At 45.1% G+C, this 23773-nt stretch overlaps 1 protein-coding gene across 3 annotated transcripts in view; it reads right to left on the bottom strand.

Annotated features, from left to right (window-relative positions):
- Nucleotides 1-23773, bottom strand: part of MTA1 (metastasis associated 1) — a 721937-nt gene that overhangs the window by 410805 nt on the left and 287359 nt on the right. For all 3 annotated transcript variants that reach the window (XM_086937146.1, XM_086937145.1, XM_086937147.1), the window contains exon 5: nucleotides 9049-9112. In XM_086937146.1, the coding sequence (XP_086793272.1) occupies nucleotides 9049-9112 (64 nt within the window). The remainder of the gene's footprint in view (nucleotides 1-9048; nucleotides 9113-23773) is intronic.

Below are 23773 nucleotides of genomic sequence, written 5' to 3' on the forward strand. Positions count from 1 at the left end.
CAATTTGAAAAAATGATGTGTTGAAGCTTTGCATTCATAGTGGAATGCCTAGTTACAAAAACCATCTTGGATTGTGGTTCTTTGATTTGAGGTGTCAGCAGATGTTGTCTGTCAAAGAACCTAGCTCTTTTGTATGAATCACGCACCAGGCGTTTGGGGTATCCACGAGATATGAATTTGAGTTTCATTTCTTCTGCTTTACTGTCAAAATCTGTGACGGAAGAGCAGTTCCTTTGAACCCGAAGGAACTGACCGAAAGGGATGCTGGACTTCTGAGTGTGCGGGTGGTAGCTGGTGTAGTGTAAAAGCGTGTTGCGAGCGGTTGGCTTCACATACAGGTCTACACTGAGGTGGTTGTTCTTATTGATGATATTGATATCTAGAAACTCAACCTGTGTCTGGCTCGATGTTACAGTGAAGCGTATGTTATTATCACATAAATTTAGCCATGACACAAAGGTAGACAGGGGCTCTGTTTCTGAGGTCCAGATAAAAAAAATGTCATCAATATAGCGAGCCCATGATGAAATGGACTCACTAAAGGGGGCAATTTCATTGTAAATGAATTTGGACTCAAATTCAGCCATATAAATATTGGCTACGGTGGGCGCACATGAAGCCCTCATGCTTACGCCCATGGTCTGTCGATAAAGAGAGCCATTAAAATCAAAGGTATTTTCAGACAGGACTATTTTTAAGCAGTCCAAAATGAAATCTTTGGGGCAGTCAATGTGGTAGGCGTCTATGAACCAGGAGACAGCTTTAATGGCACCAGGTTGCGGTATGTTTGAATATAGGGCCTCTATATCCATAGTTGCTAGCCATTGTCTCTCAGGGTCAAAAGCGAGGGATTCCACGATGTTGATGATGTCTCTGGTGTCCTTGACGTGGGATGGAGTTTTTGGTATATGGGGCCTTAGGATGGTGTCAATGTATTTTGATAGAGGCTCGCTAATTGATCCAATAGTTGAAACTATGGGTCTGTACGGTGGGTCCTGGCTGTTTTTATGTATCTTGGGGACTCCATATATAGCTGCCATTTTGGGTTGGCGAACATTCAGGAATTGCCACTCCTTTTCACAAATCACGTTGTCGTCGAGAGCCTTAGTTGTTAAGGACAGAATCGTACTTTGGACTCTTTTCGTAGGGTCTTTTTGAACTGGAATGTAATGGTTGGTATTATGTAGTAGTGTCTCCATATTCGTTATGTATTGATTGGTGTCTATCACCACTATGCCCCCTCCTTTGTCACAGCATTTGATCGTGAGGTCTTTGTCGGTTTTTAGTTCTGTGAGGGCTTGATGTTCCTCGTGTGAGATGTTGTAACTGGGAGGGGGTATATATTTAGTGGCAGCTGTAAGTTTGTTGTACACTACATGTTCAAATGTGGCAATTTCTGGTGATACTTGCTCTAGGGTAGGCAGAAAGGTGGATGCTGGTTTGAGACCTGATAGGTTAGTGACATCTTCTACTTCTGTGGTGTTTGATTCAAAGAAGTTTTGGAGTCTGATCTTCCTAAAGAAGGTCATAAGGTCTTTAAACAGTTCAAATCTGTTAATGTTGCAGGGGGGGACGAAAGAGAGCCCTTTGGTTAGCAGCCTTTCTGTTGCTGGGGTGAGGGATTTACTGCTCAGATTAAAGATAGGTATCTCTTCTAGTCGCGCCAGTATTGTGCATGGCGGGTCACAAGAAATTGATTGGGGTTGGAGTATATTGCTGGAGCTTCCTGGTAGTCCTGGGGAGGGGGGGGATAGGCATGCATCAATGGGCCTGGATATTGAGGGTTGGGGGGCGGTGGGTAGTGTTGATTGTATTGTTGTGGATGACCCCTGTATCGTGGCTGGTACCTGGGTTTCCAGCGTCCCTGGTGATTCCCTCGCCTGGATAAAAAAGGCCTATTGCCCCTATTTTGTCCTCCTCTTTGCTGCCCTCCCTGATCTGGGTCGCTGGTATTGCTTTCATTGTCTGACCCTGATGTATTGGAGAAAGTGGTCACTTTTCTAGGGATAGCATGCACTTTGCTTCCCCTTAGTCTTTGCTGTCTCTTGTCCGTCCATGTCCTACATTTGAAACCAGTTCCTAATTTCTTTTGTTTCAAATAGTATACCTATCCCGAATTAGGAATTCTAGTCGGGGATACCCCTTCCTTTTCACACATGCAGAGTGTGAACAGAGCCAGATCTGTTCATAGAAGGTGTGCATATACAGTCAAAAAACTTACAAACAGCAGGAGTGTGACAGTGAGTGTGCATTGACTCAGCTCTGTCATATTAGGTATGTGGCTGAGTGTGCGCCACCCCAACACTGCACTGTTTGGGAGCATACACACAGCCACAAGAGTTTCATACAGTAGGTGGGTCACGTGGGTGCACACTGCTCATATACTTACAAGCACTAGGTGCTGAATTACACCATGCCTCTACCTCTTCCCTTGTTGTTATTGCCTCTGTATTCTCCTCTAAAAAATCCTCTATTAGAGGAGGTCTGCGTGTGTGTTTTAAAAAATGATGTTGTGTCTGCGCCAGTCTGCTTGGAGGCTCCTCTATAAGAGGAGCGGCGAAAAGAACCTCTAGTTTGGGTGTATTGTAATGCCCCCATAGACTTAGCGGTATCTGTGTCCTTCTTCATCTTTTCTAATGTATTATCTACCTCCGGCCCGAACAATTGGTTCTGATTAAAGGGCTGGTTTAGGATGGTAGTTTGTACCTCTGGTTTAAAACCAGAGATGCGTAAGCATGCGTGACGTCTGAGAATAACACTAGTGTTCACTGCTCTGGATGCTGTGTCAGCTACATCTAGTGCACATTTAATTGAGGCATTTGAAATTAATTTGCCCTCTTGTAAATGTTCTGCTGCCAGATCCTTGTGTTGATCTGGTAGGTGTTTCATTAACTTTTCTAGTTGATCGTAATGAGCCCTGTTGTAGCGTGAGAGTAAAGCCTGTGTGTTTGCTATGCGCCATATGTTTGTTGCTTGTGCAGCAATTTGTTTCCCTGACGCATCAATGATCTTGGACTCTTTGTCAGGCGGGGGTGTGTCCCCGTAAGTTTGAGAATTGGCCCTTTTGCGCGCATTAGACACTACCAAGGAGTCTAGTGGCAGATGACCCTTACTGTATACTGGATCAGCTGGTGCTGGCCTATACTTTTTCTCTATTCTAGGATTTAACTCCCTACACCTTACTGGATCTTTAAAAATCTCTGGAGCATGTTTTATGACTCCCTTAATCATTGGTAATATTTGGGTAGACCTTAGTGACGGTTTGAAAGTGTCTAACAAGAAGTCCTCCTCAATGGCATCAGAGTGCATGGGAACCCCCATTATTAAAACCAATACTGTCCTCTGTAGGGGAAGGTTTTGTTGGGTAGTACTGAGGATCAGGGATGTCTGGTGCATTATTTGGAGAAAAATTATATGCATCCTCATCATCCTTAGGGTATTCTGTGTTAACATCCTCATCTAAAGGGTATGTATGTTGTTCTGGAACATCATCCCCCCCACCCAAATCATACTCCTCATCAGTGTGGTGTGATGATGCAGGAGAGTGAATAGGAGAAGTTATAGGTTCTACATATGGAGTAACAGGAGAGGAAGAAGGTGAAGGAGAGGAAGGGTGCATTGGAGAAGTTGCACAGTCCTTTTTAGCAGGGACCACAGGTGTAAGTGGTGTGTCTGCTGGTCTCTTCTTATAAGGGATTGCTTCCACATGTCCAGTTTTTGGATTAATATGGACTTTTTTCTGTCTAGGATCTGGTCTAAAAAGTTCATCCTCTTCTAAAATCTTCTTTGGCGTCGATTTTTTCGGAGCCGTTAGAGGTGGTTTAGTACTTTTTGCCTTATGAGGAGTAGTCGAGTCTTTTGGCAATGTTTTCGGTGTCAAATGTTGTTTAGCCTTATCTGGGGTCTTCGGTACCGGTATTAGAGGTTTCGGCGTGGAGACAGGTTTTACTGGGCCTGTGGTGCCGGAAACTGGGTTCGCCTCTTTGTTTTTTGAACCGGAAGGTTTCGGAGTCGAAGCTTTCGGGTTTGGTACAGTTTTTGTCTTTGGCGCCGATGGTACGGGTGCCGAAGTGTCTTTGGGCGCCGAAGGGTTTTTTATGTTCGGTGCCGACGAATCCTTCGGTGTCGAAGGATGTTTCGGTGCCAATGGAGGAGGTTTAACTAGCACATGGTGTTTCTTCGGTGCCGAGGCACCGGCAGGCGTATTCTCTTTCCTCGGAGCCGGGCCCAAAGACGGGGCATTAGAGGGTAAATGTCGGTCTCGACTGGGCCCCATGGGCGGAGTGCTGACCGTTGCCTTCTGTTTGGGTAATGTCTATCGTGCAGGGGCAGATGTACTCACGGGTTGTCGAGACGGAATCAAATCGGCCGAATCCTCTGCCCCCGATATTATTTGGAGATCAGGCTATTCCTCCTCTGCGCCGAGTGGAGCCTCGTCCTCAGAGATATTTTCGATTGGATATTCGTCATCGGAGACGTCTTCTTCGACGATCTCCTCTTCAAAGATGGCCTCCGGTGCTGGTGCTGATCTTCTCATTTCGTGTCGACGGGCCCTCCGATCTCGAATTGTTTTCTTCGATCGGAAGGAGGCACAGGCTGTGCAGGTCGACTCGTCGTGTTCTGGCGAGAGACAGAGGTTGCAAACCTCGTGATGGTCGCTATGAGTGAATTTTGCTCGACATACCGGGCATCTCTTGAATAGAGTTCTTTCCATGAGGCGTAGGCCGCACGGCGCCGATGGGCTCAACGGCCCGCGTCGACGCACCGGAATGTAGATGGTGATGTCGAAAGTCTATTCGATGTCGAAAGAAGTTTGTTTGAAGTTTCTCGCTTCGAAAAAGCAGAAAAAGTATTTTTCTAGCTGGAGCGGAAAACTTTCATCCGAACCCAGTGGCGGAAAAAAACAATCTGAGGATGGAGTCGATGACCATGCGCAGTATTGTCCAAGGGAGGAGTCACCTATCTTGTGACTACAAAAGACTTCTTCCAAGAAGACAACAACAACCTGCAATCATCCGAGCCCAACACCAAGTGGCGATCTATTGCTAAATGTAGGATCTGCAGCTCATATGCCTCGAACACAGGTTTTCAGTCACTAAGACAAAGACATACACACAGCAAGCTGAAGAGTTGACAAGAGGGTTCGGCCAAACAATGAACAAAATAGTCTACTTGGGGTTACAGGATGGAAGCGAAAGGTTGTGATGGTCTGCCAATCACAGATGGGGCAAGGGAGACGAGCTGAAAGAGGGCACATAAGGGAAAAGGCAAGTGATGGTACGCCACAAAGTGAAGATTGCTGGATTAAAGGAACTGGGAGATATTTTCAAATGTCATGGGCATGTGTGGGGTGGCTCAAGTGTGGATTGTTACGAAGTGACATTGTATAAGCAAGGAGGGGTGGCTATAGCATGTAAGGCACTGAAAGAGATTGCTTTCTACTTAGTGCAGACCTCTCTAATTAAGGGTTCTTTTTTCAGCGCTCCAAGGGCGCAGCTGTATTGAGGGCTGGCGTGCCCGTGGTGAAAGTGACAGAGTCCACATTCTGGAATGTGCAGGAGGGCTCCTTCAGCAAACTCCAAGCATGCTTCACTCGTAAAGTGTGGCTGTGGCCTCCATGCACCGCCATGGGTGCGAACATTTGTGCAGGGTGCTGGGTGGACACGCTGTGTAAAGGTGATCGGTGTGCCCCTTTGCAAGGATTTAGCATGCAACAATTTGCACAAAAGTGCTGACTGAGTCCTTTGTTTAAAAGTGCTGGAAGTGCTCTTTGTCTGCAGGAGGCCTCCTTCAGCAAACTCCAAGCATGCCTCACTAGTAAAGTGTGGCTGTGGCCTCCGTGCACTGCCATGGGTATGAACTTTGTGCAGGAGGCTGGGTGGACACGTTGTGTAAAGGTGATCAGTGTGCTCTGCAACAATTTGCACAAAAGTGCTGAGTCCCTTGTTTAAAAGTGCTGGACGTGCTCTTTGTGCAATGTGTGAGCACTTTGTGTAAAAGTGCTGGATGTGGTTGTGCAACATTGTGGAGGCGACCTTTGTGCGGGGTGCCGATTGAGCTCTTGGTGTAAAAGTGCTGATTGAGCCTTTGTGGAAAGTGCTGTCATGGCCATGCGAGAGTGCTGGGAGATGAGGGTTTGGGTGCCGTTGATAGAAGATGGAGGTGGCTGCTGGGTGCTGCCCATTAGCGGGTGGCTATCTGTGAGGGTTTGGGGTGATGCTTTGGACACGGGTGCGGCAGACCGGCGTGTGGCATTGCTCTGCGGTCAGCTTGCACTGATCCTGGCAGATCTCTGTGGGGACGGGGTCTGGGTGCAGTTGGGCGATGGAGGGGTGGCGGATGACAGTGTCTTCGCTTGAGCAGAACGTTGGAGGTAGGCATGGCGTTATTGGGGGGTTGTTTCTGGGCGGATGAGGTGACAGGGGGTCTTGTGGGGGGCATCCAGAGGAAAGAAGAAAAAACTTTTTTCCAGATGGGGAGAACTGGGGGGTTTCAGGCTGTGCGGAGATGAGGGGTTAGCGGAATGCAGTCTAGGAGATGGACATGGTGGCGGGGGAGACTCTGGGAGAGTCCTAGGGCTGCTGAGGGTCAGAAGGGATGGAGGGGCGCTGGCCTAGTGGTTGGAGGATTTGGGAGTGCGCAGCGTTGCACGGTGGGGGAAGGCTGGGATTTGGCAGTACACTGGCTCTGGTGAAGGCGCAGAGCGAAGGTTGTCAGGAGGCAAAGTGCGACTGGGGGGCACCAACCTAGGCAGCCAGACAAGACACAGCGTGGGGGGCTTAGTCACCGGGGAAAGGGGGCTGTCCGAGTAAAGGAATTTATCAGAGAACAGGGAGGGCCGGTTATGGTATATGGGGCGGGCTGGCGAATTGGGTTGGTACGGGGCGGACGGGGGCTGCTGCACCAGGCATGGCAGAGAGCAGGAATGGGCGGCAGTTATTACAATGGCAGGAGTCATTTGCTCACTGGGGCAAAGAGGCACCGGACGGCAATAGCACAGAGCGCAATCGCGGGTAGAGAGAGGGTGATGCAAGTGTTGAGCACCGCAGGCGGCCTCAACCCTTCCTCACAGCTGAGTCAGAGTGAGGGAGAGTCTTGCTCTGGTATCTTTTATTCCGGTTGTCTGGTGAGTGTGTGATCTCTCTCGGGCGGAGTGTACCCATGGGGCCACAGCTCCCGGGCATGTTTTGTAGGGGGGGTGGCAAAGAAGGAGTGGCACCAGGTGACGTGAGAGTGGACTTGTGTCCTAGCAGCAATGTTGAAGGAGGCGTGCCCGTTGAGCATAGTTGGGTACAGAGTGATTGTCACTTTGTTCCCTGCTGGAGCGTAGGAGTAGAATGTAGGTGCGGGCCGGGAGGGGCCAAGGATTGGGTCGATACCTACTGGTTGCATCCATTTAAATAGTTATGGCAGTTGCTCCTCCGCCGTAGCTCCCGTGGTTGAGCCAGTCATGTACAGTTCCGCAATCAAAGGTGCCCAGTTCGCTGTGGTGCGGTGCTGGTGATCATGCGGGGGGACTCTCGTCCATTACATGGACCCTGGTAGGGTGCTTGGACAGCACCAACCGGAGGCAGACTATTTCTGGGGCAGGCAAGAGCGTTGGGGCAGGACAAGGAGGAGTCGACAGACTAGTATTAAGGCACGCGCAAGGCGAGTGTTTTTCTATTTTCCATATTCTGTCATCTGTCGGCGGCGACCCCCCAACCCCCGGGATCTTACCTGCACCAGCCGTGCCGGTTCTTGTCCCTGAGAACAACGATCTTAAAAGGCGCGTTAGGATCCATGAGTGCATTGTTTGCGGACTACATTTTTTTTATTCATTGAGCAAGAGTTTAGTCTATTAAATCAAACACCGGAGTTTATTTTATACAGCAGACATTGCAAACTCATTTATGATGGTTCACTCTACCCACTATCGTCCCCCTTCCAGAAAAATTACAAGCATTGAAGAAAGCAGTTACGACGTGAGTGAAACCGAAACCTGTTGTGGGGCGGGACTTCCGTCTTCTGAAGCCCGCGCCCACGGAGTAGCTGCCCAGAGGAGGAGTGGTGACGCGGCGCTCCCATGCCCGAGGGAGAGTCCCACGGAGGCTGAAGAAGTCCGGAGTGGCGGTGAGTGGGGCTTAGTTGTAGGGGGGAGTGGGGGCAGGGGAGCGGGGGGTCTCGGTGCACTCGTGTGTGTGTGTGTGTGTGTGTGTATGTGTGCGGCGGGGGGGGTTTCTCTGTATGTGTGCGTGTATGTGCGCTCGTGTGTGTCTCTCTGTGTGTGTGTGTGTGCGCATGCGTAAGCAGGGGGAGGTGTGGCTGTGTGTGTTAGAGCTTCCCATGAGACAGGAGATGTGCACACACGCGCGCGGCCTGATCCAATCCGAATATTCGCGTGGCCATCTCTTGTCTCCTGGGAAGCTGAGCCAGTGACAATAGGTCTCTGGCGAGACCGCGCTTTTGCGCGGTAAACGCCACGAGACCTAAGAATGGTCCAGTTGAGAGTCAAAGCATACCATAGGAGAGAGATAATATGCATCACATTTTACTGGACCAACGTTCAATTACGAGTTTAAGCCACACCAGCATGCACGCTAGCAGTGTCCGGTTTGTTGCAATCATATCTAGAGTTATTAGATAACTTAAACCTAAGCCAATGGTTAATATTATATTCGTTTTACCAATACTCCCTTGATGGGCTTTGGACCGGATTCCAAAACCCTTTCAGCCGGATACATTCTGCGCATGCAAAGCACACATTTGAGCCACAATTCCAGCATTGATTCACTTCCAAATTTCTGAGCATGCGCTTCTTGGTGACATCATGGACGGACTTCAAAACGTTAGATCATGATTTTATTCAGTCCTCATTAAGACTCCTTTGAAACTATGGATGTATTGGACATTGTGCTGACCATTATGTCCTCATGGGCAAGTTAAGCTTCAAACACTCCCATGAAAGTGGCTATAAGAACACACTCATTTCTCATACAACCAACTGACTAGCATTTATGTTAGACTATGGTACAACATTTTGGAATTATAAGGAAACGGCGAACATACCTCTCGTTCCAGGTAAGATTTAAGGGATTCGGTTTCATTTAACAGGGTAACACTGCATTTGCCTCTAAAGATAAAATTAATACTTTTCAAAAAGCAGAAAAAATAATAGAGAACAGAATACAATTATCACATCAACAATCTGTAGAATAATTACAATCTTAAATGGAGGATTCATGCTCATAATTCAAGCTCTCACTGATTTTATCATCAAGTTGAGCAATAGTACTACTTTCAGGTCAAAACATTTACATAAATTAGCATTAAAAAAAAAGATACTGTCAATTCCCTGTGCAAACCACCAGGCAGTAAAATACAAGTGACTAATAGAAAGTAGAACTTGGAAATCTTTATATGGATTATGTTACTTACCCTGTAAGCATCTGTTTGTGGCACGTAGTGCTGTAAATTCACATGCTCTTCATACTCCCGCCGTTTAGTGTTGAGTTCGGAGTTGTGCAAGTGTTTTTCTTCGAATAAGTCTTTCGAGTCACGAGACAGAATGACTCCTCCTCTCGGTGATACTGGGCATGGACTGGATTGTTTTCCTGCAGGCGGGTGAGACAGAAGTGTAAAGAGTGTGTGAGATGAAGGATGTCCATGCAAAATGTCAGTGTATCCCATAAGTATGTAATGTAACTACAACAGTCACAGGTGTCCGGGGAGGAAGGAGTGCACATGTAAATCTACAGCACTACATGCCACGAACAGATGCTTATGCAGTAAGTAACAATCTGTTTGATGGCATGTGTGGCTGTAGATACACATGCTCTGTATAGATTGTAAAGCAGTCCCTCCTTGGAAGCGGTGGCTAGCCTGTGGGAGTCCCAGTAGTTTGAAAAAGTGTACGTAGCATTGCCTGACCTACATAGGCTTGTTGGCGTGCTAAAACATCCACACAGTAGTGTTTGGTTAATGTGTGGGCTAAACCATGTAGCTGCCTTACAAAGGTAAGCTATGGGAATTTTTCCAAAAAATGCCATAGTAGCTCCCTCTTTTAAGAGTGGAATGTGCTCTGGGAGTAATGGGTAAAGGTCTTTTGGCCTTAATGTAACAAGCTTGAATACATTTGACTATCCATCTGGCTATGCCTGATTTGAGGTGGAGAAAAGGCTACAAAAAGAGTGGTTTGGTTTTTCTGAATGTTTTAGTTTTATCTATGTAGAACATGAATGCTCTTTTTTACATCGAAAGTCACAGAATCAGGGTTAGGGGAAAAACTGGGAGCTCAAAGGATTGATGCAGGTGAAACAGAGATTACTTTAGGAAGCAATTTAGGATTAGTACGGACAACCAGCTTGTCTCTATGTATTTGGAAAAATGGCTACTCTGAGGTTCAACACTGTACCGGTAGCCTATGGAGGAATACGTAATAAAAATGTCAGTTTACAGCACGTAACCGACGGCGTCTCTACCGGAGGGCAGGTGAAGCGGAAGGAATTACATTCCAAGATTTTGAGGTAAGGAAAGATATAGAGGGCTGACTAGATTCCTGGGAAGTGGTCATTTCCACCCCGGGTTTAAAAGGTGGTGTACGGCGAAGAGTATCTTGACGGGTACCGTATTAAAATTAAAACTCCCTCACCATATCTTTGACCCAGGGTTGCTGGAATCACGACGGTAGTCTGATTTAACGCCGCGGGTCCAAGCAGTGAGTGCGCTTAAATTTCCGCTCCACGCTCTACTAACCTTTAAAGAAATATAAGGTAAATGCATGAATGGGTCCATGGCCGTCAGAGCAATTGCAAGTAGGCAGGGATGGTAGCAACAGAGATAAATGCAAGTAAAGATCGTGTATCTCCTCTTGACCCCTCATAGGATATTACACCAAAAACCGAAGGTGCAGAGACGTCCCTTTTAATTAAATTCTAAAGATGGAATCATGTCATATCACAACAAATTTGGTAAAATAGACAAACAACTTCAATTTGAGGTTTATTTATTTATACAATGAAGAGATAAACTCTGATGCGAGTCTTTTTCTTCTCTTTTCTGCAACATATTTAACTATGCAGAGTGATGTCACAAGGGAAGCAGGTGCTGAAGTAAAGCGCAAACCTAGGAAAGCACATATTTCAGGAGGTTCTATATCCCAAACAAAAGTTAAATATAGGAGGTAAGGGCATAAGATTATAGTCATGTCCTGCAAGGATATAAAGTATTTAATATAAAAAATAATAGTCTGCAATATGTGTGTGTCTTTTTCGCATTAGCACCGGGAAGTTGTCTGTAGGAGGAATGATATGATTTGAGTAGTTTTTCTCCACATTAAGACTTAAGAAGTCATTGACCATATTGGAGACACTAGGATTCATGACAAAAGAAAACGAAGGGATGTTAAAGAAAGGCAAAATATGGCAAGCCTGTTTTTGAAATGTATGTGTTTTATTTCCAATGTATAGGTTTCAGAGTTGTATATTAATTTGATTAAGAGTTTCATGAAAAAATGTAAGCTCCATCAAGAATGTCTCCAACATTTGAAAGGGATAGTGAAGAGTAAGAAATATAGGACGGTTAGAAGTGTCTTACCTAATAAACTGATTGTGATTATTTATCTGTTCTGAATAGGCGTAAACAGAAAAACCGACACGAATAGAAGATTAAGGGCCCGATGTAGGTAATCCCAGATTACCGATTCTTAAATACCGAATCATACCGATTCGGTATTTAAGAACTGGCAATCGGGATGTAGGTATATTTACCGAATTATTTACCGAATCGGAATGATTCGGTAATTACCGAATCGGTAAATACCGATTCGGTAATTGCCATTCATTCCTATGGGCCTGGAGGCCCTTAGGATTGAATGCCAATTACCGAATCGGTATTTACCGATTCGATAATTTAAGGAAACATGGAGGGTGGCAGGGTGTCACTTTGACACCCAGTTGCACCCCTCAATTATGTATAGGTGCACATGTTGCAGACATACATGCCCTAAGGGCACCGTTTAAAAAGCAAAAAAAATGCTTTTTAGAGGGTTTTCATTATTTACCACCAACTTCTAGTTGGTGGTAAATTATGAATTCTTACACCCCTGTAGCACTGATTTCAGTGCTACCTACATCCCAAAATACAGATTCGGTATTTTTACCGATTCGGTATTTTACAGAATCGGTAAAATTACCGATTCTGTATTTTGACATGCCCCTACATATCAATATCCAAATACCGGTCGGAAACGGCCGAAAATCGGTATTTTCGGCCGTTTCCGACCGGTATTTCGATACCTACATCGGGCCCTAAGAGACAATAATTTGTATAAAGTCTTGATAAAGATGGGAAAATAATTCACATACCATCGAAACGCATCGACGCTGAAGGGTCACACAATCCAAGGAACTAACCTGTGCAATCAAATGTTGAAATGTTTGTAATATTGATTGTTAGGTTTCTTACAATTCACAGGTTCAGGATATGTAAAAGTATTTGACAAGGGTTTAGGTCAAACTTCCATTTTGTCTCTTTTTATGCGGGTCATAAGAACATTTAGGATTATTAGTGAGATAATTTTGTGTATAGATTTATTAATAACACTTATGAATTGTCATTATTTGTTTCATTGATCTGAATTGTGTTTTATGTATTTTTAATGCATTGTTGTTTTATTTTGAAAGATGTGTATCTTTCATTTTTTTAACCTTTCTTAAATAAATTTTACATGAATGTTGCAATTTGGAATCACGAGTTTATTAGTTCAACTACTGCAGATTTTTCTATTTTGTGGTTACGGGAATTGTATTTTTTCTTTACTCTGAGGTTCAAGCCTGGAGCTCACTAACACGCCCGAGTGAGATAATGGCAAATAAGAATGACACTTTCCATGAAAGAAACTGAAGGCAGAAGTGAAGATGCTCAAAAGGCGGACCCGGGAGTCTGGTGAGAACTACATCAAGGTTCAAAGAGGGTGCTGGAGCAACCAGAGGAGGTATTAGACCTTCCATGAATGCCTGAATGACGGATATTGAACAGTGAGAGATGCTGCCTATTTTGGAAATAGGCAGCCACTGCAGCGAGGTGTAAGCTAGTGGAAGTGTAGGCTAAATTAGACTCTTTCAAATGAAGTAGGTAGTAAATAATATCTAACAACGTGGTTTTGATAGGATCAATTTGTTTAGGTTGGCAATAGCAAACAAAAAGTTTTCATTTTGCAACATTACATGCTCTGTGGGTTTGTGTGCTCGCTTAAGAATGTTCAAACATTCTTGTGGTAAATTAAGATAGCCAAATTATTTGACCTCAGGAGCCAAACTGCTAAATTGAAAGTTTTGGGGCTTGGGTGTCTGATCTGTCCTTGACTCGGAGTGAGAAGGTTCAACCTGTTAGGCAGCTTCTCCTGTGGAACTACTGAGAACGAGCAGTGTTGTGAACCAGGGCTGGCAGGCCCAGGTGGAAGTAACTAGGATCATGGTCAGATAGGTTTGCCCAAGTCTCCGAACCACAAGCCGAATGAGAGGGGGAGGTGGCAAAGCGTAGGCAAATATCCCTGACCAACCCATCAGTTGTGCGTTGCCCTTCGATAGTGGACGTGGGTACCTGGAGGCAATGTTTGGGCATTTTGTGTTTTCAGCTGTGGCATAAAGGTCTATTTGACGAAAGACCCACTTTTGAAAGAAGGAAAAGGAAGTCTGTTGGGTGGAGTTCCCACTTGTGGGTCTGTTGCTACATCCTGCTGTGCAGGTCTACAAAATCATTGTCGGTTACTGGCAATTATTCTGCCAAGAGATGAATGTGGAGGTGAAGAGTAAAGATTCATATAGTCCGAGACAGTTATGAAGACCATGTCCCCAACTCTTTTTGTAAATAATATATGGCTGTCATTCTGTCCGTGCAGACTAGGAAAAGGAAAACCTCGTGATTTGGTGAGGAAGGAAACCCTTTAGTGCCAGGAAGACTGCTTGAACCTCCAGTTAGTTGATGTGTAGGGCTTGATGTTTGGCATCCCACAGACCTTGTATTGTGAAGTCTTGTAGAAGGGTACCCCAACTCATCTCCAATGCGTTTGTAGTGAAAGTGAGTTAAGGAACAGGATCCAGAAAAGTCAGGAAAAGTCCACCCCAGTAGCAAGCTGTTGGTGTTCCACCACTGCAGAGAACGGAGAGTGGGGCTGTCTATCAACACTCGATCTTGAAGGTAACCCTGTGATTGAGACCACTGGTGACCTAGACATTGCTGCAGGGGGCACATGTGTAATCTCACGTATGGAAAAAGGTTATGCAAGATGCCACCATTCGTAACAGAACACAACGGTCCGAACTGAGAGTTTTGTCTGGTTGAAACTGTGGTAGAGTTAACTGAAAGTTCTGAACTCCAGCAGTGTGAGAAAGGGCCTCTTTTGACATTAGCCCCCCACTTTATCCCTGGAAATTGATGTGCTTTTGATTGGAGTGCACAGGGTCCATGCCAACCAGGTCCGTTGTGCCAGTGCTTCTTCCCTAAAACTATTCCACAATTGGACCTTTAGGCCACCTGTAAGACCCTAATAAATGGTACTTAGGGCTTTTGGGGCTGAAGAGGGTCCCTTAAGGACCCCCTCGACTAGGCCACGGCAGCATGCATGGCCTGGTGCAGACAAATCATAGTCAACATGGCACACTGACTGTGTGCAATGCTTAAGCACGGCCTAAGGTATACGTAAGTTACCCCTCTAGCAGGCCTTACAGCCCTAAGGCAGGATGCACTATACCATAGGTGTGGGCATATCTGCCTGAGCAGATATACCCCATCAAGGGAAGCCATTGAGAGTACATTATTATTATTATTATTATTATTATTATCATTATTATTATTATACATGGGCCTCGAAACTCGACAACTCTAGTCTCCAGCACCATGATGGCTTTTCTGAACCCAGGAGTGGTAGGTACCAAAATAATCCTCTCAATAAACCCACTGTGGGATTTATTGAACCACGTGCTCAGAGGGCACCTCAGTTGTGCCCCCTGAAAACCTACCAACCCTGGTGTTGTCACAGACTGTCCTTAGGCAACCTGCCACCACCATGTTTCTGGAACCCTGGGTCGAAAGCCTCTGCTCTCTGGGACCAGAGACAAAGCACACCCTGGGTGGAGTGGTCCCAGGATGGGCACAGAGCTCAAGAAGGAAGTTTCAAAGGCCTGCCGCCTTTATAATGCAAGCCCCACCTCTGATGCTAGCAGCAGACGGCAACCCCCGGTTCACACCCCCAGTTTGGGTGGAAAAACCGATGGGAAACCTAGGAAGAATAGGAGGTGTGCCTACCTATGCCAACTTCACCCCTAAGGTGGAGGGAGGCAAGGTGAAGCACAACTTTCAGTCCACGCCATATTGAAGATTGGAAGACCCGTCCAATCAGGGATATGACTATGCCCCCTCCCACAGGAGGGTCGCATAATTGAGGGTGTAGACACCCCAGGTAAGGTGCCCACTGGCCCTACTTGCGGCTCCCCTAAAACGCCCCTAAAGTTAGTATTTAGGTGTCCCCTCAAATCTGGAAACTAGTTTCTGGCGACCTAAGAGGGAGGACGAACAAGACACAGTGCAGGTAAGCCAGAAGACATCTACTGACTTAGCCCCTGCCCTACCTAGCCTCAGAACTACCGGCCTGTCTCCAACTTCAAAGACTGCCTGACATTTGGACTCCCAAAACGATCCCCTTCCTCTCCAAGCCTAAAGAACCTACACTGGCTCACAATAAAAAAAAGAGTCATTTTTAAAATCATGTGTCTAGTTCATAAACATATGCATGGCACTGTACCCAAATACTGGAACCAAAAATTGACCTGGTACCAGCCCGGACGAGAACTGAGATCCAGCTCCAAGTTCCTACTCACTCCATCTAGAGTACAAACAGTCAGAAATGGGGGACGTGCTTTTTCCCATATGGCACCCCTCCTATGGAACAAACTTCCGCTGAACATCCGTGCAACGTCGAGCACATGAGGTTCCGAAAATTGCTGAAAACATGGCTTTTCAGCTAGGTCTTCCCTTTTTTAGGATCTCTCCTCTTTTTCTCTGGGACTGTCCGCATGCGCCATGAGACTCCCTCACGGGATGTGATATGTTCTGCGCAATACAAATTTCCAGACTAGACTAGACTAGACTAGACTAGACATTTGACAAAGACCAGAACTCCAGAGGACAGCTGATCTGTCCCCAAGAAATCTACACAAAGGACTCTGGTGCCCCCCGGAACCATGAGTCCAGACCACTTTTCACCCAACGCCTCTGGCCCGTGTTCAGGTGGCCCACTGATCCAGAACAGGTTCCTTAGCTATCCTGACCTTAGGTCCAGCGTTCGCTGACCCTGTCCTGGAGGCCATAATGAAGCCTGCAGAATGAATCCAGAGGTTCCACCCGATCGCGACCGGCTCTGGTGAGAAAAACCTGATGTCCAAGGACACCCCTGCACCCAGAGCCCCTGGGCTTGGTGAGCTGAACCGACTGTGTCACTATGACATAAAGCATCTCAACTTACCTCTGCTGTCGCTGGATTCTTCCGTGCAGCCTCCAGTTCAAAGCCTGCGGGCTGTTTGTCCAACTGAGTATCTCCGCCGGAAAGAATTGGGCGCCAGATGCCGTATTTGCACTCTGCGCCCGGTGCTGCCTTGTACATCCCATGCTTGCCCTAAATCCCGAAGCATGTTCTCTGTAACTGATCCACTTACCTGTAAGCAGCGTGGCTTCAAGCACCCCCAGACTCCATTGAAACGCACTGGGCGTATTTTTGACTTTAACCTCTGCATCCAGCCGCCCATGCACCGCTGGAGGTGCAGACTTCGTGCTTACCTGAACCTTGCCCTCTGCTGACCTTAAACCCTGAAGACTGGAACTATAAGTTGGGTACTTACACATAAAACCACATTGTTGTTTTCCTCCATTGGTTAACATTGAACTAGTTGAAAATCACATTGCCTACTTTTAAATGACTAATGTATTTTTTCTGAAAAACTTACTTGCCTTTTTGCGAAGATCTTGGTCTTAAAATAAAGCTAGAACAAAGCTTATTTTAATAAAATTGGGGTGGGTCATGTGACCCGTATTGGTCAATGTGTACGCAATAAACGCCTGGCACCCCTCTTTGCTAGGCCGAAGGCATTGCATTGAGCCCTGTACACTTCTGGGTGAAATCTCTGGACTCTGTGCAAGGTATAACCACTAAGTGGTATACCATATACAGAGCCATCTTCCTACAAGCAGGATTGTGATCATCTAGTCCTACCCGTGTGTTGAAAATTGCTCACAAGTAAAGTTGAATTTGGAGAGGTTGAAGGCGAGACATTTATTGTAAACCCTAGTCTGAAGTCGATCCACTGTTAATTGAGTGTACTGTCGACACTGTAGGTGGGTACTACCTTTGATGAGCCAATCGTCCATGTACGGGAATATGTCTATATTAGATAGGATGTATTTGCTGAGGGGTCTGAGATCTAAGATAGGTCTTAGTGATCCATATTTTTGGGTGAATGAGAAAAGTGTAAAAAAATATATACCCCTGATCCCTTCTGTTGAAGTGGGGCAGTTTCTAAAGAGAAGAAGGGCTTTGACTTCTTGTTTGAGAAGTGTTAGATGATCCTGCGACAACCTGTGATTGAGAGGTGGGATGTTGAGTCGTGTGGTAATGACCTACAGATAACAGCCATGTTGGATAATGGCTAGTACCCATTGATCTGTGGTGATGGATTCAGAGACTGGACTGGGTGGAAAGGTTGCCCCAGACAGGTGTGGAGTGGTCAGGGGTGACCCCTGTAGCCTGTGCAATGAAAGGACACCCAAGAAGAGGCTGTCTGTAATGCTCCCATGGGTAGTCACTGCTCTGCGGTGGGTGTAGCTCCGCATGCTGAGGCCCCCGCCCCTTCCGTTGTTGTTTCCGCCTCTGAAGGAAACTCTAAAATAGCTCTTACTGTAGGCTGACTGGCCTTGTTTTTGTTGAGAAGTGGAGGCATCTGTGGTGGTGGATTTAGATGCACCCCTGTAGCCTGTGTGACGAAAGGACAGCTTAGGAGGAGTTGTCTGTAATGCTCCTATGGGCTTAGCTGCGTCTATATCCTTTTTAATTGCGTCACAGGTAGTGTCTACTTGTGGGCCAAAAAGGTGCACTTTGTCAAACGTCATATTTAGTACGGTCTGCTGGACCTCTGGTTTAAACCCAGAACACTTAGGCCTTGTGTGTCGTGTAAGACGCACGCTGGTGTAGCTCTTTTTCCTGCATCTAGTGCACATCGGATGGAGTTATTGGTTAAGGCCTGGCATTCTCTGACAATTTGTTGTCCTTTTTTGCAGTGTTCTTCAGGGAGGTACTATAAGAGTGCCTCCATCTTATCCCAATGGGTTCTGTTATAGCTGGCTAGAAGGAATTGGCAATACACCAATGATTAGCTGCCTGTGGCATCTCTGGAGAGCAGGGACGAGCAGGATATTGATCCAGATCATTATGGGGGGATAAGTGTCGTATGGATCCCATGGGTCAGGATCCCCTAATGGCCCCTGTAACTCCTCCCATCATCTATACCTGATGACCATGGATGAGAAGCATTAAATGGGTCAGTTGGAGGAGATGTAGGAGGGGAAGGAAGGGGTGGTGATGGTAGTGGAGGAGGAGGTGGTGTTGGAGGAGGAGGAGGAGGAGGCTGGTGTGTAGGACTGGTGGCTTTGTCCATCATCTTCCTTTTTTGAGGGACAGGGCGGTCTAGTGCTTCTTGGAAGGACAGCTTCCTATTTGGTGTCTGAGAAGCCAGTATCCATACTGTACCTTCCTAGATCAGAATTTTCTGTTGTCATATGTCCATCTTTGAAGATGGGCTCCACCCGAGACAAGGAAGCCAATGAAGATTTAGAGGCTTTAAACTCTGTAATTTTCGAGACTGAGGCTTTCGTTGTAGAACAGTGGTTTGCTCAGCACTGAGGTAGATGTGGTCAGTTGCTGGCTCGATCCCGAAGGTCGGTCTAGTTCTGAAGAGGTCGAAGCAGAAGGCTTGACCTTGGTATCAGTTTTCGGTACCGGGCCTGACGGCAGGGTGTCAAAAACAGTCTTTTAGAATCGACCATGGCCAGAAGGCAGTGGTGGTCCGGCGACCTCTGTATGAGAATGTTTTGAGGCCTGCTTGAGTACTGGAGCAGGATCAGGGGCCATAGTACTCACACCCTGACCGGTTTGAAGGCTGCGCATTTCCATATCGATTTCCAAGTTGGAGCTGGAGCTTTCATCAGGCAGAAATCTCCTTGTTCGCCATCCAAAGCAGGCTCCACATGGGAGTGCTCCTCCCCAAAAATATCAGGGGTGTCATCTCTGCTTCTGCAAGACATTTCCAATCAGCGCGCCCTTCAATCCCAAAGGGGTTTCTTGGATTGAAAGGACTTGCATCCATTGCAGTCTGCTTTATGATGGTCCGGCGAACACAAGTTGCACACAAGGTGTTGATCGGTGTGTGAATATTTTGTATGGCAACATAGGCAAAACCTAAAGGGTGTGCGTTCCATCAGAAGGGCATTTTAGAGGGAAATAAGGGCACTCGAAAGTAGGCCCCAAAACTGGAGTAGGCAGAAGACGGTCGGCGCCCCGAAGGGAGGTCAGTCGAAGTCCAAACTAACTAAATCTGAGAGCAGCACAGAAGTGAGAAGCACGATCGAAACAATACCGTTCAAGACAGTAAAAGAACAGAAGAATTTTACCTAACTGAATTAAAACACAAAACAGAGGTACACATTTCTGAACTTGACAATGTCGAGAAAACAATCATACAAAGAAGTCGATGCTCATGCGCAGTATTACTCAGTCGTGTGACTTGAAAGACTACTTCGAAGAAAAACAACTTGCACATCTCCAGACCCAACACTAGATTGCAGGAGTATGCAGAGCATGCGTATCTACAGCCATAGATGACATTAAACACATTGTTCCCGATGATCAATACAAAATGATCACACCCTCGTCCCAAAACATAATCAAAGCACTACTGTATAATTTTCTTTACAGATTAAATCAAAAAATAAATTATAAATAATACATCTCTAAATGCTGGGTATTTAAATCTCGAGAGATACTGTACAAAATATGCATAGTAATAATCTTTCAAATTTGTTAAACACAATCCGCCGTGTTCCTTATCTGCATATAGGGTTTCTATAGCTATTCGTGTTTTTTTTTTAGCCCAAAAGAAGGCTGAAAAAAGGGATTCAATCTTTGAGAAGAAATAGCCTGGAAGAGAACAGGAGATGGTAGAAAACAAAAAATTGAATAGGGGGAGTATTGACATTTTGATTAATGCCACTCGACCTAAAATGGATAAAGGAAGTGCTTCCCATCGTGAAAAAATATTGCGCACTTTCCGGATTAAAGGTTCAAAATTCAGCGTGTATAGATCATGTACTGAAGATGTAAAATATACCCCTAGATATCTTTTAGGTTTATTGTTTATGCATCTTTGAATTTCTGGATGCAGCTCCGGGTTTGTATTACCACAAATTATGATCTCAGTTTTCCTTTTATTGATACGATACCCCCCCCGAGAGCTTCAAATTCTGAAAAAATAGAGAAAGCTTGTTCTTGCGACTGCATCTCAGATTTCAACAAAAGCATAATATCATCTGCATATAGTTTGATCTTATCCATACCATCTATCGGCGGAGCAATTTCTTTACTTTTTCTTATTGCAGAGGCTAAAGGCTCGATAATGAAAGGGAAAAGAGTGGGAGAAAGAGGACAACCTTGCCTCGTTCCTCTTTGAACTGGGATTGACCCTACCATCGATTTATTAATTAGAATAAGGGCTTTTGCACCCTGGTACAGATTTTTAATTAAAGCAATAACTTGAGAAGGAATGCCAAATCGATATAAAATGAAAAAAAGAGTGTCCCAAACTACTAAATCACAAGCTTTTTCTGCGTCTAAAAGAAGAACTAAAGCCGATACCTTACGTGTTTCAAAAAAGTCTAGTGCCTCTACTAAATAATGTGTGTTAGTGAGCAGCTGACTGCCAGTGATGAATCCGTTCTGGTCTGTATGAATTAACTGTGACGCAACCTGTCGCAAGTCTGAGTTTAATAAGGTTATGGGCCTATAAGAGTTTGCATCTTTTGTTTCTTTTCCTTTTTTCAAAAAACTGACCACTGTACCATCATAAAAGGATGTCGGGATCAATCCCCCCCTGAAGCATCGAATTTACTAATAGGAGAAGTATTTCAGAAAGACAGCCAAAAAAAGTAATAAAAAGTAGTAAAAAGTAATAAAAAATTCGGCCGGGACTCCATCTGGACCGCAAGCTTTACCGTGTGGCAGATTTTTAACTACCAACTCCAATTCGTTAATAGAAAAAAAGGACGCCATTACTTCTTGATCCATACTGGAAAGAGAAGGAAGGGGATATTTATCTAGAAACTCAATTAAACTGACTTGATCCATAATGTGTGAGGAAGAATAGATGTTCTCGTAATGGGACAACATAATTGCCCCTATTTCAGCATGATCTGAGGTATCTACTCCAGTGATTGGGGATTTTAAAGATCGAATCAGGTTAGCTGCGGCTTGTTCTTTTACTTGCCATGCCAAAAAATTTCCGGTGAAATTGCTGTGCTCATACATTTTTTGAGCTTGCCTACAAAAAATGTCCTCACTTCTTGAAAAGTAGTGAGCACTCAGTTTACGTTTTTGCAGCGTCTAATGAATTTTGTAACTCAGCAGAGGGATTATAATACTTTTGATGAACTAAAGCCTGTATTTTTTGCTGTAGTTGATTTTTTGTATTTCGAAATATAGCTGCTTCCCTAGCATCCCTACTAATAACGATGCCCCGAATAAACACTTTCAAAGTATCCCATATAATATGAACGGGGGCGGTCCCCATGTTTCGTTTTAAAAATTCCTTGATCCCAGCCTGAGCAGTCATAACCCAGGGTTCATCATACAGATAGGATTTGTTAAAGACCCAACGTTTCACCGCACTAATCCTTTCATCTAGCGTGATTTCAAAGACAAGCATCGCATGATCGGAGAAACCATTATGCAAAAACTTATGATCCCGACTATGGAGTGTTGAGGAAATTAAAAAGAAATCTATACGAGAAAATGACTTGTGTCTCCCCGACCAACATTTATACTCCCTTTTATAAGGGCGAATTACTCGCCAACACTCAGCTAGATCAAAAGTCCTAATATTATTCAAGATGGTCTTATGAGATTTGGGTTTAGACTGCTTTTTCCCACCGAAGGTTGAATCAAGTTGTGGCTTCATCAATATATTAAAATCCCCTCCAATAACCAGATCTCCATCGATCATAAGAAGGGACTGAAACATTTCTTCATATATTGCAGGGCTATCATTAATGGGAGCATAAAAACTCACAAAGGTAATGGGTGAAAGTCTATTCTTGATTTTACATTTAGCCCAACACCAACGACCCTGTTTATCTGCTTCAGTATGGATTAATTCTGCCTTTAGTTTCTTATTGAGAAAGAGTGCAACCCCCCGCTGTGACTCCACAAAGAAGGAGAACCCTCGATAGGCAGCCCAACCTTTAAGCATAGAAAATGTTTCTGCTTTAGAGATTGCGATATGAGTTTCTTGTATCATAATAACTGCAAGGTTTTCTGTCAAGAGCCATGCCTCTATTGCCCGCATTTTCTTATTATTATTGAGGCCATTGACATTAAAGGAAATAATTTTCAAACCATGTTTAGACATAGTGCAGACATATATGACACAACGTAATTCTCACCCCTAATTTCCCCAGGCTTCTTAGAATCATCGGCTCTTTGATTGAAACGCATATTAATCAACAACCATATACAAAATAACAAAGGAATCTCCACCAAGAACACATTTTTAATTTTACACCCTCCCCCCTCAGCCTGCAACACCCTACTAACTCTATCCTCTTCCCCCACGCTTGCCACAGCCACCCTTCCCTTAACCTTGGGGTGTAGTGTTGAAACACCCCCTGACCCGTAGACCCGTGCTCCTCCTCCCCTCCCAAAACCAAAAACAATAACAGTAAGCATGATGGCGATGAGATCCGCTAATAAGTAAATTCTTCAATATATTACAATGATTAGAAAAAGAAAAAAAAGAAAAAAATTTAATCAGGTCTATTACCATTATACATTTTGTATCTCATGAAGAAGATACTGTGCTTCCTCGATATCGGATAGCAGATAGAATTTCCCTTTAATCAAAACTCTAATTTTAGATTGTTGTGCTATCATCGCCTGAGCGCCTTAAGCCTTAAAGAACTGAGGCATCTTTACAAATTCTTTCCTACGTCTGGCCGCAATAGCTGACATATCTGAGAATATTCGGCATTTCACCGTGGCATTTACAGGAAATTGTCTTTGTTTAATTGCCCTGGACAATATGTGTTCCTTTACTCTTACATCTGCAAAATTTAGTATAATAGTGCGCGGAAGGGTAGAGTTCGGAAAAGGTCGAGGAGGAACCCGATGGGCTCTTGTAATAGTGAGGTCTCCTTTATATTCCGGAATCACCCCCTGTTGGAGAAAAAAGGTCACCCATGCCAGCGTGTCTGATCCCTCAATTCCCTCAGGGACTCCTACGATGCGAAGATTGGACCTCCTATTATAGTTCTCCAACTCATCTAGTTTTAATTCAAGGGCCTTTGTAGTTTTTATAGTCACTTTAGAGTCTTTTTTAACTTCGACCATTTGATCCTCCTAAGTTGAAATCCGCTCTTCTGCTTCCACTAAGCGGGCTGGAAAAGTAGACACTAATTCCTCAATTTTGTCCATTTTATCCAA

The sequence above is a fragment of the Lissotriton vulgaris genome, chromosome 9 (assembly GCF_964263255.1).
Source record: "Lissotriton vulgaris chromosome 9, aLisVul1.2, whole genome shotgun sequence".
Lineage (NCBI taxonomy): Eukaryota > Metazoa > Chordata > Amphibia > Caudata > Salamandridae > Lissotriton > Lissotriton vulgaris.